Genomic DNA, 14421 nt, shown 5'->3' on the forward strand with positions numbered 1-14421 from the left:
AATACAAATAAAGAATAGCAAAATAGAGAGGCCAAAGCCATAGGGCAAAATTTTCTCCTTCTGTCCTTCTGGGAATGAGCAGAGGTTGGCACTAATTCCCATCAAACCATCTGGAAGCTGTTGTTCCTGGTTAAAATAATACAAACTCTTTTTGCTGGTAGAGCAGGGTGGAGGGAAGTGTTCCTTTGTCTCATTTCTATGTCTGCCTTTGGAAATAACTGAGCCTGTTAAGTGCAGCTGGTGCAGCTTTTTCTTTTTTTGATAGAAGAGAAAAAAACCCCACTCAACAATGAGAAATCATAGTGAAATGTCAGTTCTTAGTGACCTGCAAAATAAACACCCAGAGGTGGCAGAAATCAAACCTAAACCAGGTTAAATTAGTATTGTATGAGAGAAGGAAACAATGAATTTGAACTCTGAGAACATAATGTTTTTCTACTTGGTGGATTAATTTTTAAGAACACTTTTTAGTGACTTATGTGTGCCTCATTGATCCCCTGTATCCATGTATGCCTGGTTTAATTTCAACAGGTTTTGTAACAACTTACTAACCAACTGTAGAAATTCTGGAAAAAAGAAATAGAAGTACGATCTTTTTCTCATGATAAAAGTAATTGTCCAATGATAATTTGCTTTTGCTTCCAACATAATTCCCATTTTTCTAGTTTTTGATTTAAATTTTAGGGTTTTGTAGTTATTAACTTTGTAACAGAATTGGTGGCATATCTGGTTTACACTTTTAATAGGCTTCTTTAATGACAAAAAAAAGAGTGCATTTTGGGCAAAAACAATATGATAGACATATCAAATTGCGTGTCAGATGGTCCCTAATGGGGCTAAATTCTATGAATCAGTGATGGAAACAATGTTTACGGTGTTATTACACCCACAAGTCCACTTGTACATGTTCTCAGTTGTAAAGGGTTTCAGTTTCAACTTCTCTCGCTCAGTTAAATGCAAAACACCCACGTTTTTGGATCTAACTGCAGGTAGCAGAAGAGAACAATTGCTCATTAGTAAAAGCTTATTATTGAAATATGCAACTGTCTCTTCGTCTACAATTACACACATTTCCTAACCTCTCTGTTCATTTTTCCGCTTCTTCTCATTTTAACCAAATTTTTGATTTCGTGAATGATCCACCGTGGGGTCTTAATGACTGATTGCATTTACCCAAGTTGGTTTTAAGTGTTCACTTTTATACTGTCCAAATTTACCTATAGGAAGCTGTTCAGAGTTACCCCTGTGCACACACTTGCTTTTTTTTGCATGAATAGTAAAGACCCATCAGCATATGAACTGCAGCTACACAGTTGTAGGGTTATTTATAGAAATCCAGGTTTGTCCAGCTGTATACATGGATTACTGATTTTTGTTTGTTTGTTTGTTTAGGCTTCATCCTGGGAAGTTCCCAGTTGCTATACCTGGCATTAAACAGGGAAATAGTCTCAAGTAGTACTTAGGGAACAGGGGGAATTATTTGTCTACTGAGTATCAATTGAGTAACAGCAGCCACCGGTGCAGAGGAGAAGGGTAGGAGCTGAGACACTGTGTAGGGTTGGAAGCACCGTGGCATGGCTGGCAAAGGGACACAAAATAGCAATGAAATGACCAAAACAGCATCTTCTAGTCAGATTTTGTTTGTGACTGCCTGCTCTGACAGATGTCACAGGGAGCAGCATGGTGTCCCTGTAAGATTAAACAAACTTGAGAGAGAAACGTTGATGTTAAAGAATTTTTTGACTTTGTTAAAAAAAAATAAAATTATTCTAAGACTGAACCTGAGATGATCTCAGCTGGTTAGAGTACGGTGCTGATAACACCAAGTTGGGGGTTTGAACTCTGTGTGGGCCATTCACTTAAGAGCTGGACTTGATGATCCTTGTGGGTCCCTTCTAGCTCAGAATATTCTGTGATTCTGCTTTGGTGCTCACTGATGGACACTGTCCTTCTTTGCTGTTCCCTTTCCCTGGCACTGAATGTTCAGCTCACTCCATAATAAAGGAGTTGACATTCTCCCTTGTTTAGTGTTTCTAAGTAGCCCCTGCTGTCATGATTTTGATGCTGAGACAGACACTTGTGTCCTTCAGAAGAAATAGATGGTCTGTTATATAAACATAAAAGATAATGCAGAACACTTTATTAAGACAGCAGTGCAGTGTTTGGTTTAATTTTTGTACATCAAACTGTATATACAAGCCATTAGTTGCTTTCTTAAAAATAAGTATACTGCCTGCCTCATGTTTGGTCCTGCCTCCTGATTTGTTTTAACAGAAGTTTTGAATTCCCAAGTCTACCTCAATTGCTTGCATGCAGAGAAATTTGGAAATGAAAGATTATCTTTATTTACTGTTCATGTACCATTTCAGAACTTGAAATTACAAGTCCTTGATTTAGAGCACATTTCCAAGTACATGCTGTACAATTTTAAGATTACTAAAGGCAAATCTGTTCACAAGTATCTTATAATTGACTGCTACGAAAAGCAAGGCAATAAAAAGCTACAAGTACAAGGTCTGGTGTTTTGCCAGAAGGAAGAATAAGCTCAGCCTCACTTTGAGAGACAAGTGGTTTGTGAAGAAGTTCTTTGTTCTTAAAGGCTGAAGGAGTAAGATGTAGGCTTTGTGAAACCAGACAGGAACAGTAATGAAGTCTGTTCTTACTAACTGTGGGCTCTTGGTTTCATAGTTAATGGTTCTTGTTAGCTAAACAGCACCAAAGATACTCATCCTCAGGTCGTTCCCTCTCCTGTGTCCCAAACATCACCACATGCATTCAGTAGCTGTTTTGCACAGCTGTTCAGACTTTGTTTCCCATCCAGCTTCCTCTTGCCTCTCTTTTGTGCCTTGTGGTTTCTTTGAGGTGTCCGTCCTGTTGGAGAAGAAACTCTAAATTGCATTGGTTCAAGGAATTAGCTCATGGCATGCTGGGACTCCTGCCTGTGGGCAGTGCTTTAGAACCATAGAATAGTTTGGGTTGGAAGGGACCTTAAAGCTCATCTCATCCCACCCCCTGCCATGGGCAGGGACACCTTCCACTATCCCAGGTTGCTCCAAGCCCCATCCAACCTGGCCTTTGACACTTCCAGGGATGGGGCAGCCACAGCTTCTCTGGGCAACCTGTGCCAGGGCCTCCCCACCCTCACAGGGAACAATTCCTTCCCAATATCCCATCTAACCCTGCTCTCTGTCAGTGTGAAGCCATTCCCCCTTGTCCTGTCACTCCAGGTCTCCCAGTGTTTGGACAATCTTGGAAGCAGATTTTCTCTAATATCTCAGAAATGATGGCATAACTGTACGGGATCAAGATGCCTCTGCCTGATCCTTTCAATGATTTCATAAAAATTCAACTTTGTAAATTTTTCACTATTTCCTTTCAAGTTTGCGAAGGTCAAGGTCTACAAGGTTCAACAGAAATTCAGTCTTTCACTGAGGTAAAGATAAAAAGACTCCTTATTCCCCAAAAAAGTTATTTTGAAAAAGTTATGCTCCTTTTCTATTTTTTCCTCAATACGAAATTTTGTGTGACTACTTTACCTTGACAAAACAATTAGGTACAAAACATTTAACATGCTAAGTTTTATCAGTCCCTGTCAGCTCCCTCTGTAGCTGAGGAAGAAAGTGGTTCCTGGCCTGGATGTGGTACAGCAGTGGCCTAATTTGACTTAGCTGGACAGTGAGTAGAAGAGCCTCATCTTCTCCAGTGACTGCTGAAAGGAACTTCCTTCCCTTTGGGAATATTCCTTACTGTGCAACAAGGTGTTATAAAACCAGAAAATGAGTTAAATACACTTAGAGCTGAAGAAGTGCTGAGATGACCCTCAGCTGCATGAGAGCGGCAGAAGAAACACTCCTTAATGCACTTATTCTGAATCACACTTGGAGGCTTTTCTCAGCTTGCACTTGAGCCTTGCAAACACTGCTGCCAAACTCTGTTAAGATGCAATAGGAACCCCTAATGAAATGAGTGCTAATAGGCTCTGGCTGCCTTTTCTCATCACAGGAAATAACTGGTTAGAGTGATTCTCCCAGCTGCACCTTTTCACTGCTCATATTATCAGCTCGGTGTAATGGCCCCTTTGGGGGAGGCTGTTTCTGTGGCACAGCTTCTTTGGAGAGGGGCTGCAACTGCTACTCAACCACTTAGATAATGTGGGATTGCACTGACTGAGCAAACTGGAAGAGGAACATGTGTAGCAGGTCTGTGGTTGTTCTGCCTCACCTCCAGTTTCTTGCACCTCTGTGAGTATACAGGTCTAAAGAAACATTCATTTCTCGGGATGTCTGTTGGTCTGTCTGTGCTTAAATATCAATTCAAGCTAAATTAGTGAGTTTAAATAGATGGAAAAGTTTCTGATTCAGTGTGTGGGTGTTTATTCAAAAAAAAAAAAAAAGAAAACCCCAAGTTTTCATCCTGTTAATTTAAAGCATATTCACTGTTACATTGATAAATACCTGATTATCATATTTATATGTTAATACAGAGTAGTCTCAAGTCCGTCATGTTTCAAGTCTGGCTTTGTAGTTCAATTGCAGCATACCCCAAAAATGCATCCTTGAAATAGTAGTGATTGTATCAGTCATGTCTTGAAAGTGTTGTGCTGCCTGTTCTCCCCTTTGCAGTGAATCAGGACTGCTCTCTATATTTTATTTTTGGCCTTGAATCAGTAATAGATAAAGAACAAACCCAAACTGCATCAGTTGGGCTCGGAGGTGAATTCTGACTGTGTTTATTACTCATGGAGACAGTTTGAGCAATAGAATTATGGATTTATGGATTTTGTAAGTTAATCTCACTTTAGCAATGCCTTTGTTTACAATCATAAGAGATAAATAGCCTCACATCAAAACTGTGTATTTTCATAAACAAATGAATGAAAAATATAAGACAAAGAAACCTTGGAAACTCATAACAGCTTAGGGCAGGTACTTAACTGGGGGACTATGAAGGTTTCAAATTATTTATTTTACCAGATAATAAATATATTTCTATCACCATCCCAGAACAAGCAGGTATGTCCTTTTCTTGTGCACAGTCCTCTAAGTGAGTAAAAATAGGAAGCAGATCTACTTTTCACTAGTGTTTTCAAAATGATGTGAATATTACATAAATTCATCTTAACTCATCTAACTTCCTGATAAAGTACCTACCCCTGGACTCCTGCCCCACCAACCAATACATTGTCCAAGCACCAAATTTACATGTTCCAGTTTTCACGGTTTCCGTTTCAGAGGCATTTCTAACTTGCCTGTGATATCCAATCCCCTCCACATCAGGCAGATTTAGGAGTACTTGGTATAGCACTAAATTAGTGAGTGGGATGGAACTGTGTTTTTATTGAAATCAGCCCTAGTGCTCTGTTCGGACCTCACCCAGTGATTTTAGGTTGACTCTAACAGGTGTATGTTGTGAGAGTGAGGAATGAGCAGAGCCCTGTGCTGCAGTTGAAAATGCTTTTGGAATATATAATGACTGGGATGAAAAACAAAAAGATGTTTATTTTCCAAGCAGATTTGAAGCATCAAAAACAACATTTTTATCTTTGGAGTGAATCTGATAGAGCTCATTTCCATTCATCAGTGTAACATCTGACTTGAGCAGTGACCCCATTACCTGCCTGCCCAGGAAAGAACACAATGAAATGTGCAGCTGTGATGCTGCACCACTGCCAGCACTGTGGCTTCCCCTTGGGAAGTGGGTTCACCTGTGGCTCTGGCCTTAAGAATCTGCTTTAACTCCCCTCTCAGTGCCTCTACCCGCTTAATGTACATTTTAAACTGAACCATTTAAAAACAAGGCTGAATTTTAAACTTTTGAGCTTTAACCTTCAAAACTGAGCAGAACAGCACCATTTGAATGTTCACAGAGATGTACATGGACAGGAATTGAATTTTGATAAGTCTTTGCAGCGTTCTTTGAAAGGTGTTTCTTTCCTCTGCCTTCTGCCTGAAAGTGGATTGATCAAGGACACTGTGTTACAGTTTCATTAAAAAAAAATACATCTGTGCGTGTACTCAGAGCTGTTCTGAAGAGGGAACACCAGAGCGCCCTTTTGTGGCTCGGTAGCACCACTTGTAGTGAGATGTGGAGGCTGTGTGAGTGTCTCTGCTCTGCACCTTCTAACCCATTGAACGCTGTCCAGATTTCTATGCCTTATCTAGAAGGGATAAAATAGAATAGAATGGTTTGGGTTGAAAGGAACCTTAGAGCTCATTCCATTTCACCAGGGCAGGGACACCTTCGACTAAACCACGTTGCTCCAAACCCCGTCCAACCTGGCCTTGGACACTTCCAGGGCTGGGGCAGCCACAGCTTCTCTGGGCAACCTGTGCCAGGGCCTCATCACCCTCACAGGGAACAATTTCTTCCTGATGTATGTTTGAAGACATGAATCCTCTTACATCAGCAACTCTGAGTGCCTGTGCTCTTGGATAGTGGGGACAGGATCTAACAAGCTGTTGTGGAACAGTTGCATTTACTGTGCCAGTGTTGGGTGTCTCAGTGCCCACGTCATCTGCTTTCTCTTGTGCTGTGTCAGAGGTTTGGAGCTCAGATTGGGCTGGGTTGCCCAGCAAAGTGGCTTTCAGTGCATGTTGTGAGGCTGTATTACTTAGTGGATTCCTTCAAAGCCTCCTTAATAGTTTAAGTACAGCCAGCAAACCCTGGTCCCAAACAAAGCATCAACAAATAGAAGCATCTTATTTCAGTGAAGAGGTAATGAAGCTATTTGTACTAATGGCCCTAATAATGATCATGTTTGAAAGGAGCACTCTGTGCCTGGACTTTATTATTTGCCCATTAAGACAAATGTTGCCAATTATAAAATATTTAGACACTTATTGATGGGAAAATTGCCTGTGTAGTGCTGAATTTAATATGAAAGAAACAGAATATGCTGTGTTGAGTTGACTTAGCAGGATAACTCATGCTCCTGTGGATTCAAATATTTGTCTTAAATATATGAGGGTTTTCTAACAAGTCTTTGAGCAAATGCTAATCCTACAGTGCCTGTGAACTGCCTGATTTTCTTGCAGAAAAACTGAATCAATAAATCCATATTAATGACACATTTAGATGAAAAAGGTATTATCTCAGCCTACCATTTCTTAGATCATCTAGGGGGAAACTGCATATATCTTGTTCAGCCCAACACTGTTATCAAGGAAGAAACATTTCTTATTATGAACAGCTTATGTGTTGGTTTAATAGCAACAACTCTGGTAGCGGTCACATTTCACTGCAGTTCTAATCAGGGGCAGATTCTCAGATGGAAATGTTGCTCTGGTTACCGGTCCAGGTCAGAGGACTGCATGTCCCCTGTGCCTGCATGTGTTGTGATGTCTTTGTTCTGCTGTATGGACACTTCTGTAGGGTCACTGCTGGGAAATGATTCTGGTTTGGGCTCTGCCAGTGCTTCTGCATCCCTTGGATGGGTCCTGACTGCTGTCCCTCAGGACTGAGGGGATTTCCATTTTCAGGATTTCTTTCTTATCCAAGTGTTAAGGTCTGTCCCTCTGATTGCAGGGATATTTCCTTACGGTATTCTTCCCTCCACTTCCATGTTACACCTGGAGCTGGAGCTGTGAGTGTTCATTCAGTAATTCCTGCTGGGGGTTCAGTCCCATGGGACTGCCAGACTGGATGGGGCTTTGAGGAACCTGGGTAGTGGAAGGTGTCCCTGTCTGTGGCAGGGGGGTGGAACTAGTTGAGCTTTAAGGTCCCTTCCAACCCAAACTATTCCATGATTCTATGAATTAAGAGGTTTTTGCTCAGTGTTAGACTCTCTTTCTAGTTTTGTGAGCCAGCCCACAGGCTGGTTTGACATGATGTGGTGCTCTGATAGAAGCAAACATAGTTCTAAGTGATCTCTTCAGATTGTTTTATTCAGCACATGGATGTTTTGCTTAAAGGCAAAGCACAGTATGAATCGGTCTTGTTTAAATCGCTTTTAAAAGAGGAATAAGTAGGACATCAGGTGCAATAAAAGCTAAATACACAATAACCTGAGCAGAATATCATGGCAAACCATGCTTCAGAGTATAAAGATACAGAACAATGACAACAGGTAGAGATTTTTTTACAACAAGTAGAGTCTTTCCACACCATGAAAGGCCAGTTGTGTGGATTTCTGTGATGATTTCATCTTAATGTGCCACATCAAGTGTTGCAAAGTGTACAGGCTGAGCTAACAAAACAGACCCTGGTACTGCTGAACTGTGTGAGACATAGGTAAGGCTGAAAGCATTCTTTGCCGGTTGTTGGAATTTTCTCTAATTGTTACCTCAAATTGGAGAGAATTTTCATTTGTGCCTGTTCTGCTCCACAGTGACATTGGTGTGAGGGGTTTTTTTTGTTGTTGTTGTTGGTTTTTTGTTTGGTTTTTTTTTTGTTTTGTTTGGGGAGTTTTTGTTTGTTTGTTTTTGTTTTTTTTTTTTTTTAGTTTAACCTTTTTAAAATTTAGAGTGATGAGATTAGGTAATTGTTGGAACAGTGGGAGCTTTGGGAGGGGGGATATCTGGGGGATGTGACTGTAGGAGGAAATAAGAACTCAGGGAATTTAGGGTGTAATCAGAGGGTAGGGAAATAGGGAACATGAGGTTGGTTAGTGCTGATGGGAAGAGTGTGGCAAAAGCACAGGGAAAGATGGCTCTTGGCCCTTTGGCCATAGGATTGGGATGTTGGGTTGCCCCCTATGTAGGTTGCAGGATGCTGAAAATCGAACACAGGGCCAATATTTGCAAAGTGTGAAATGTGAGTCCCCACAGCAGCCAGAGCTGGATCTGGAGCCAGTGGCAGGGAAACACCATCAGCCTGGGTGATACTAAGAACAGTGTGTGAGTACAGAACTGGAGGCAGAATAGCTGGGAAAGCTCTGGGCTGGATGAACTGTTTCTGACCTGACAGAGAGAGCCCCAGAAATAACTCTAGTAACAATAACTGAGCAACTCCACTCAAATGAAATAGGTGGGGGGAATAAAAAAGGTAGTCTTAAATCATATGAGATCTTTTAGGTGTTTAAAAGCAATGGACAACCCTGAGGGGTTTGGAATACTGCCTCTCCTAAAAGCACGGTACCAGAAAGTTGCTAAATAGACTTTAGGATGACTCAGAGTTTTCTTAGCCTGGCACTAGTGCCTCTACCTATTGCACACAAACTGCTTCAGCCTTTGCTTAGTTACAATGTGCTGTTTGAAGGCCACAGACATGGTTTATTCCTACAAAAAGCAGAGGCACAGACTGAATTACTGCAGCTGAAGGTGAGTGCTTTACATGCCACTGACTTGCACACAGGTTTGGAAATGATTGCAAACAGCATGTTGCTTCTTTATTCCCAGTGCAGGAGTGTCCACCCTCAAGCATCCACCCCTTGAGTTCAGGGGAAAGCTTAAGTAAGAAGAGACTGACCCAGGACATTAATTTCTCAATGTATGGAAGTTCTATTTTCTATAAACATCTTATTTCTTCATGTACTGAACTTAGCCAGGAGGATATTTCTAATGACTGCACACAGCTTTTACACAAAGCTAGATTCAAATTATTTTGCGTTTTAGCTATTCCTGATGGTCAGATCTGTGGGTCTCATTAGTCAGGGTTCTGTGGAGATTTCTGTGACTTTTTATGTCACAGCTTAAAAAACTAATTAAATATTCAAGGATATAATACTCCTATATTACAATAAAGAACATAAAAGCCTTCATATTAGTCAGTCTTATCAGGCAACTGTTTAAATCACACTGTCACTGATACTGTGATTCCTTTTCACTTGACTGATTACAGTGCAAGAGAAACATTTACTTTCCCCCTTTCAAAATTGTACTTGGGTTGCTTTATAGCAAACAGCATAAATATCAGTCTGTTCTTTCATTGAAAGGTGTAGGCACGGGAGTAGGTGTGGAACAATATTGTTGCCTGTTGGGCTTTTTAATACCTTTCCACAGAGGTGACTAATGGAATCTTTTAGAAACCACTGACTTGGTGGTGGCACAAAGATAAAGCAACAGGCACAAATGAATGGTAGAGAGAATATTATTTCAGTTCTCTAGAAGGTAGTATTCCCTTTCGGGGTTTGTTTTTCCCACTAAATTTCTTAAGCTGCTTTTAAGCCACTCTGGATTTCCTTCTGTTATAACTACTTAAAAAACTTCCTATAATTCAGTTGAAACTGTTTCTCATTCTGAAAAGTATGAAACAAGGCATCATGTAGAAGGCATTTTTCTTTCCTGCACCCTTCATTCAGGCACTGCATTAAAAGTGAGCTGCTGTGTATCTTGACAATACATACATATATATGCATACACCTATTGTGTGCATTTTCCACCCAAAGCCGGATGTTTACAGCACGCACTGTCCCACACTCATGCCATAACAGCAACACACTATTTCTTTGAAAGTCTTTCTCATCTCCAGACTCCGGAAAGCATAAATGAGTGGGTCAATCACCGAGTTGCACATTATCAACACCAGGTACGTGTTGAAGTGTGAGGTGTAGCAGATGCAGTATGGATTCATCGGGCAAGAAATGATGAGGATGAGGTGGAGGAAGAAAGGTGCCCAGCAGACAATGAAGACACCCAGCAATATGGTAATGGTGACAGCTCCCTTCATGCAGGTCCTCTGGTAGGGCACCCCTTCCACGGGCAGGGCTGCGATTCGCTTCACGTGCAGGCGGGCGAACAGGAACATGTGGACATAGAGGGAGGCCATGAGGAAGAGCATGGTAAAGAACATGGTGATGAGACACACAATGACAGTTTTGCTCTCTGAGTAGGCAATGAATATGATGCCACAGATGATACAAGCAATCCAAATGACCACAATCAAGGTTAAAGCTTTTTTCACAGTCATGATGCTGTGGTAACGGAGAGCATAGAAAATAGTTATGTACCTGTCAATGGCTATAACCAACAGGTTGCAAATTGAGGCTACCAAAGAAATACAAATCATTGAGTCAAAAACATTGTCCATGTGCTGGATGAAGTGGTCATCAATGATCAAGTAGCCGTTGCTCAGGATGGCAATCATGACAGTCTCCAGGGAGTTTGACATGCTCACCAACATATCTGCCACAGCCAAGCTACAAAGGAAGAAATACATGGGTGAATGTAGGTTTCCATTCTTCAGCACTGCAAGAATGACAAGGATGTTTTCCAGGAGGCTGATGATCCCTAAAGTCAAGAAGACTTCGGCTTTTATGAAGACCTGCTCACAAAATCCATCGCCACTTCTGTTGTTCAGAGTTGAGTCGTTGAAGTCTTCGGTGACATTAAGCAGCACAGGTTGAAATGAAAATGCAGAGTGTGTGGTATTCATTGTCAGCAAAGGAGTTGAATTCACAACTGATTATGGACCTGATAGAGCACAGGTTAAAAAGAGAAAAAAGGGGAGAAAAAAAAAAAAGAAAAAGGAAAACAAGTCCTTCCAGCTGCTGCTGTGCATAGAGGGTGGAATCAAACAGGACTTTCTTTGGTCGCTTTTGCAAGTGGAAACATAAAAAAATTATGCATTTACAGTGAGTTTTATGTCAGTCACACACTGCTTTTTCCTTTGCAAGTAAGTGAGCTTCAAGCCTTGCAGTCATCAAACAGTTTTCTCCGCAGGGAAAAATCGGCAGCAGCACATTGCTGGTTTTAGCTCTCCCGGTGATTAAAGGTAGGGAGTTTTCCCGTCTGATGGGGCAGGTTTGTTGCCAGCATTTTGCAGCTCAGCGAAGTATCTGTTGCTATTTCAGTGGCAAGAAAGGAAAAGAGAACTAAGGGATTTATACGTGCATGAAAGAAAAAAACAACTCCTACTTCGTCCTCCGTGCAGAGCATTGGCCATTCCAGAGCGAGCACCTTTGTGACTGACAGCCACAAGCACCTGGTGCAGCATCCCCAGCACATCTGAAACTGTCTGGCGCCCTCTGCAGATACTGAACAGGAGCGATTGGCTTGACAATTCCTCTGAAAGATGAGATTTTCATCCAGCAAAACTTTATGCCTGTTCTGGGCACCCGGCTCCTGCCCAGGGGAGGGATGGACTGTCCACACACCTTTGGGCACCTGCACTGGAAGACACATCTCTGCTGGAGAAATGAAACAAATTTCCACGTGCCTTTCCTTTCTTTCAAAAGGGATCTTTCAAAAAGGATCTTTCTCCCCAGTCACTTCTTTTGCTCACAGGATCCCACTGTGACTGGTCTTAACTGGGGTTGTACTGATTTAAACCTGTGATGGACCAGGGAGATTTTCATTTATCGTTAAGTATAAAATAGATTTTCCTTGCACTTTATTCATTCTATATCTCTCTGGTGAATTTTCTTAGTTTGATTTTTTGATGGCACCTGCTGATATTTGAATACTTCACAACTTTTCCAGTTTCCTTTTGAGTCCACAGAATTATTATAATGCACCCATAATTCAATAGCAAGAAGCAACAAATCTCAAATTCAACCTCCATATGATAGTTTTACAAGGACAACATTCAGTGCAGTAATTTTAAGTTGAATAAATAGCAGGGAACTTGCTCATCAAGTTGTACAGTTAATGTTTTAAAGATCTTAATTGGTCTCTCCCTAAATTCACAGTTGTGTATTTTAAAGCAGAAATCTTAAAAAAAATATAGCAGCAAACTGTCTCCCCCACGCTACTAATCCCATGGTAGGGAAAAGATATTCCATCTGTCCAAGTGCCTGGATTTAAGCCTTGAGCAGCTATCTCTGTTTTGAGCCTCAGTGCCTCGTTTCCAGCTTTTTTTGGGCTGATGGAGTACGCTCAAGATAGTGATTTTTAGACATAATAACTATCACTTCCCTTGGAAATGTTGTTTTGCAGCTGAGCAGGAGCCCATCTTTGCACGGCTGGGCAGGTGTCCCTCCCTGCCGGCTCTGTCCTCGTGTGCTCCCTTTTGAAGTGGCAGGTGGAGGCTGTGTCCTCCCGGGGCAAGGACAGGATCCAAAGGCTCCCATCCGTGCAGGAGAACTTTCCCTGCAGAGATAACATCCTTCTGGGCTTGGCTCTGGACTACCTGCTGATGGAGGAGCACTTAGGTTTGAGGCACCCACACACACACCAATTTACAGGAGTGCTTTGCCATTTACATTCCAGTCCTGTGCTCCCTATCTGGACAGTCTCAGCAACATACTGTGTTAGTCCTGTAAATGTCCACTCCAGAAGGCTCCATCCCTCGATGCCACGCTGTTTCAAAAGACTACTCCAGATTTTCCCAGCTTCACCTGAGAGTAGGAAGTCATTAAATGTGTTGCATCATAAATTTCTGAATATATCTGACAGCAGGAATCAAGCTTCCATTTGCTCTGAGATGCAATTTGAAGAGGAAATTGAATGTTATATACCAAAGTGGATTAATGGCACTATCAGCTTTGCCATTAAATGCTAAAAATAGTGGGCTAGAGCCTCATGTATCTGATAGCAAGCTCAAACTGACTCTGGGTGAGAATTTTGCAAAAATGGGAAAAAGTTGCTTTTGCACAAAAGACAGCAACATGTAAGCCCTTATTTTCAAAAGGTATAAGGAGATTTCTCTGCTCAGCATTGGAAAACTTGCGTGATCTGAAATGCCACAATATATTTTGCAATCTATATGACCATTTGCTGCCCCTCAGCTGTCAGCTCCTGCCTCATTGCCAGAGATACAGGTAGTGACTGTGACTATTGCAGTGCCAAACAGGTGGTTTACTCTCACACCCAGCACAGTGTGGCATTGGATCTGTGTCCTGGGTATTGCTACACTGCACCTGAGGGGTGGCAAATCACTAAAATGCGCTAAAATGATGGTACACATTCACGTCCTCGATCTCCCAGATAGTGAAGTCCACTTGTCTTGGGTAGGGGAGCAGAGCTGTAACAGGGCAATCCAGGGCATATTAAAGGAAATGGTAACTTGGTTTAGGTCCTCCCTAGAAGATTGCAGAGTTAGGGGTGTGAGATGTCTGTGTGTACTCCCCCAGTTTTGCCTTGTACGTAGCCCCATCAACCTCTTTTCCCAAGGCCTCAAACGGAAAATCTGCAGCCTGGGATGTGGTCAGGGCTGTTGTCAGTGCAGATCCAGGATGGAACTCCTGCAGGTTGGGTGGGACCAGTCAAAGTTTTGGGTCTCTGGGCTTTGCTGGATCGTGGTGAGTCAGTAAACTTATGGTACTTCAGAATGTTTCCTTGCAACTCTGTTAATGTACATGAAGTGCCATCTTCTATTTTAAATCAGTGACTAAAATACCCTTCTAACCTCTTGTCTTAGGCTCAGCAGTCCATGACTAATGTTCCTGCCCTCAGCCTTCTCTCCAAGTATTCTGAGAGTACATTTATTTGATGCCAAGAGCATTGTCCTATTTCAACTGTGCTCTTGTTTATTCCCTGCACTCAGAATATAAACTCACTGTTGAAAATACCAACATAGCCTTTTAATCCCATGGTGTGCTGGATG

At 41.8% G+C, this 14421-nt stretch overlaps 1 protein-coding gene across 1 annotated transcript; it reads right to left on the reverse strand.

Moving 5' to 3' along the window:
* Positions 1-9626: 9626 nt before the first annotated feature.
* On the reverse strand, positions 9627-11724 carry MC3R (melanocortin 3 receptor). The gene has a single exon (XM_027881300.1). The coding sequence runs from the start codon at positions 11308-11310 to the stop codon at positions 10333-10335; it is 978 nt and encodes a 325-aa protein (XP_027737101.1). The 5' UTR covers positions 11311-11724; the 3' UTR covers positions 9627-10332.
* Positions 11725-14421: the final 2697 nt, after the last annotated feature.

This window comes from Empidonax traillii, unplaced genomic scaffold, assembly GCF_003031625.1.
Source record: "Empidonax traillii isolate 1590-97213 ecotype Southwest subspecies unplaced genomic scaffold, ASM303162v1 scaffold86:size2944007, whole genome shotgun sequence".
Taxonomy (NCBI): domain Eukaryota; kingdom Metazoa; phylum Chordata; class Aves; order Passeriformes; family Tyrannidae; genus Empidonax; species Empidonax traillii.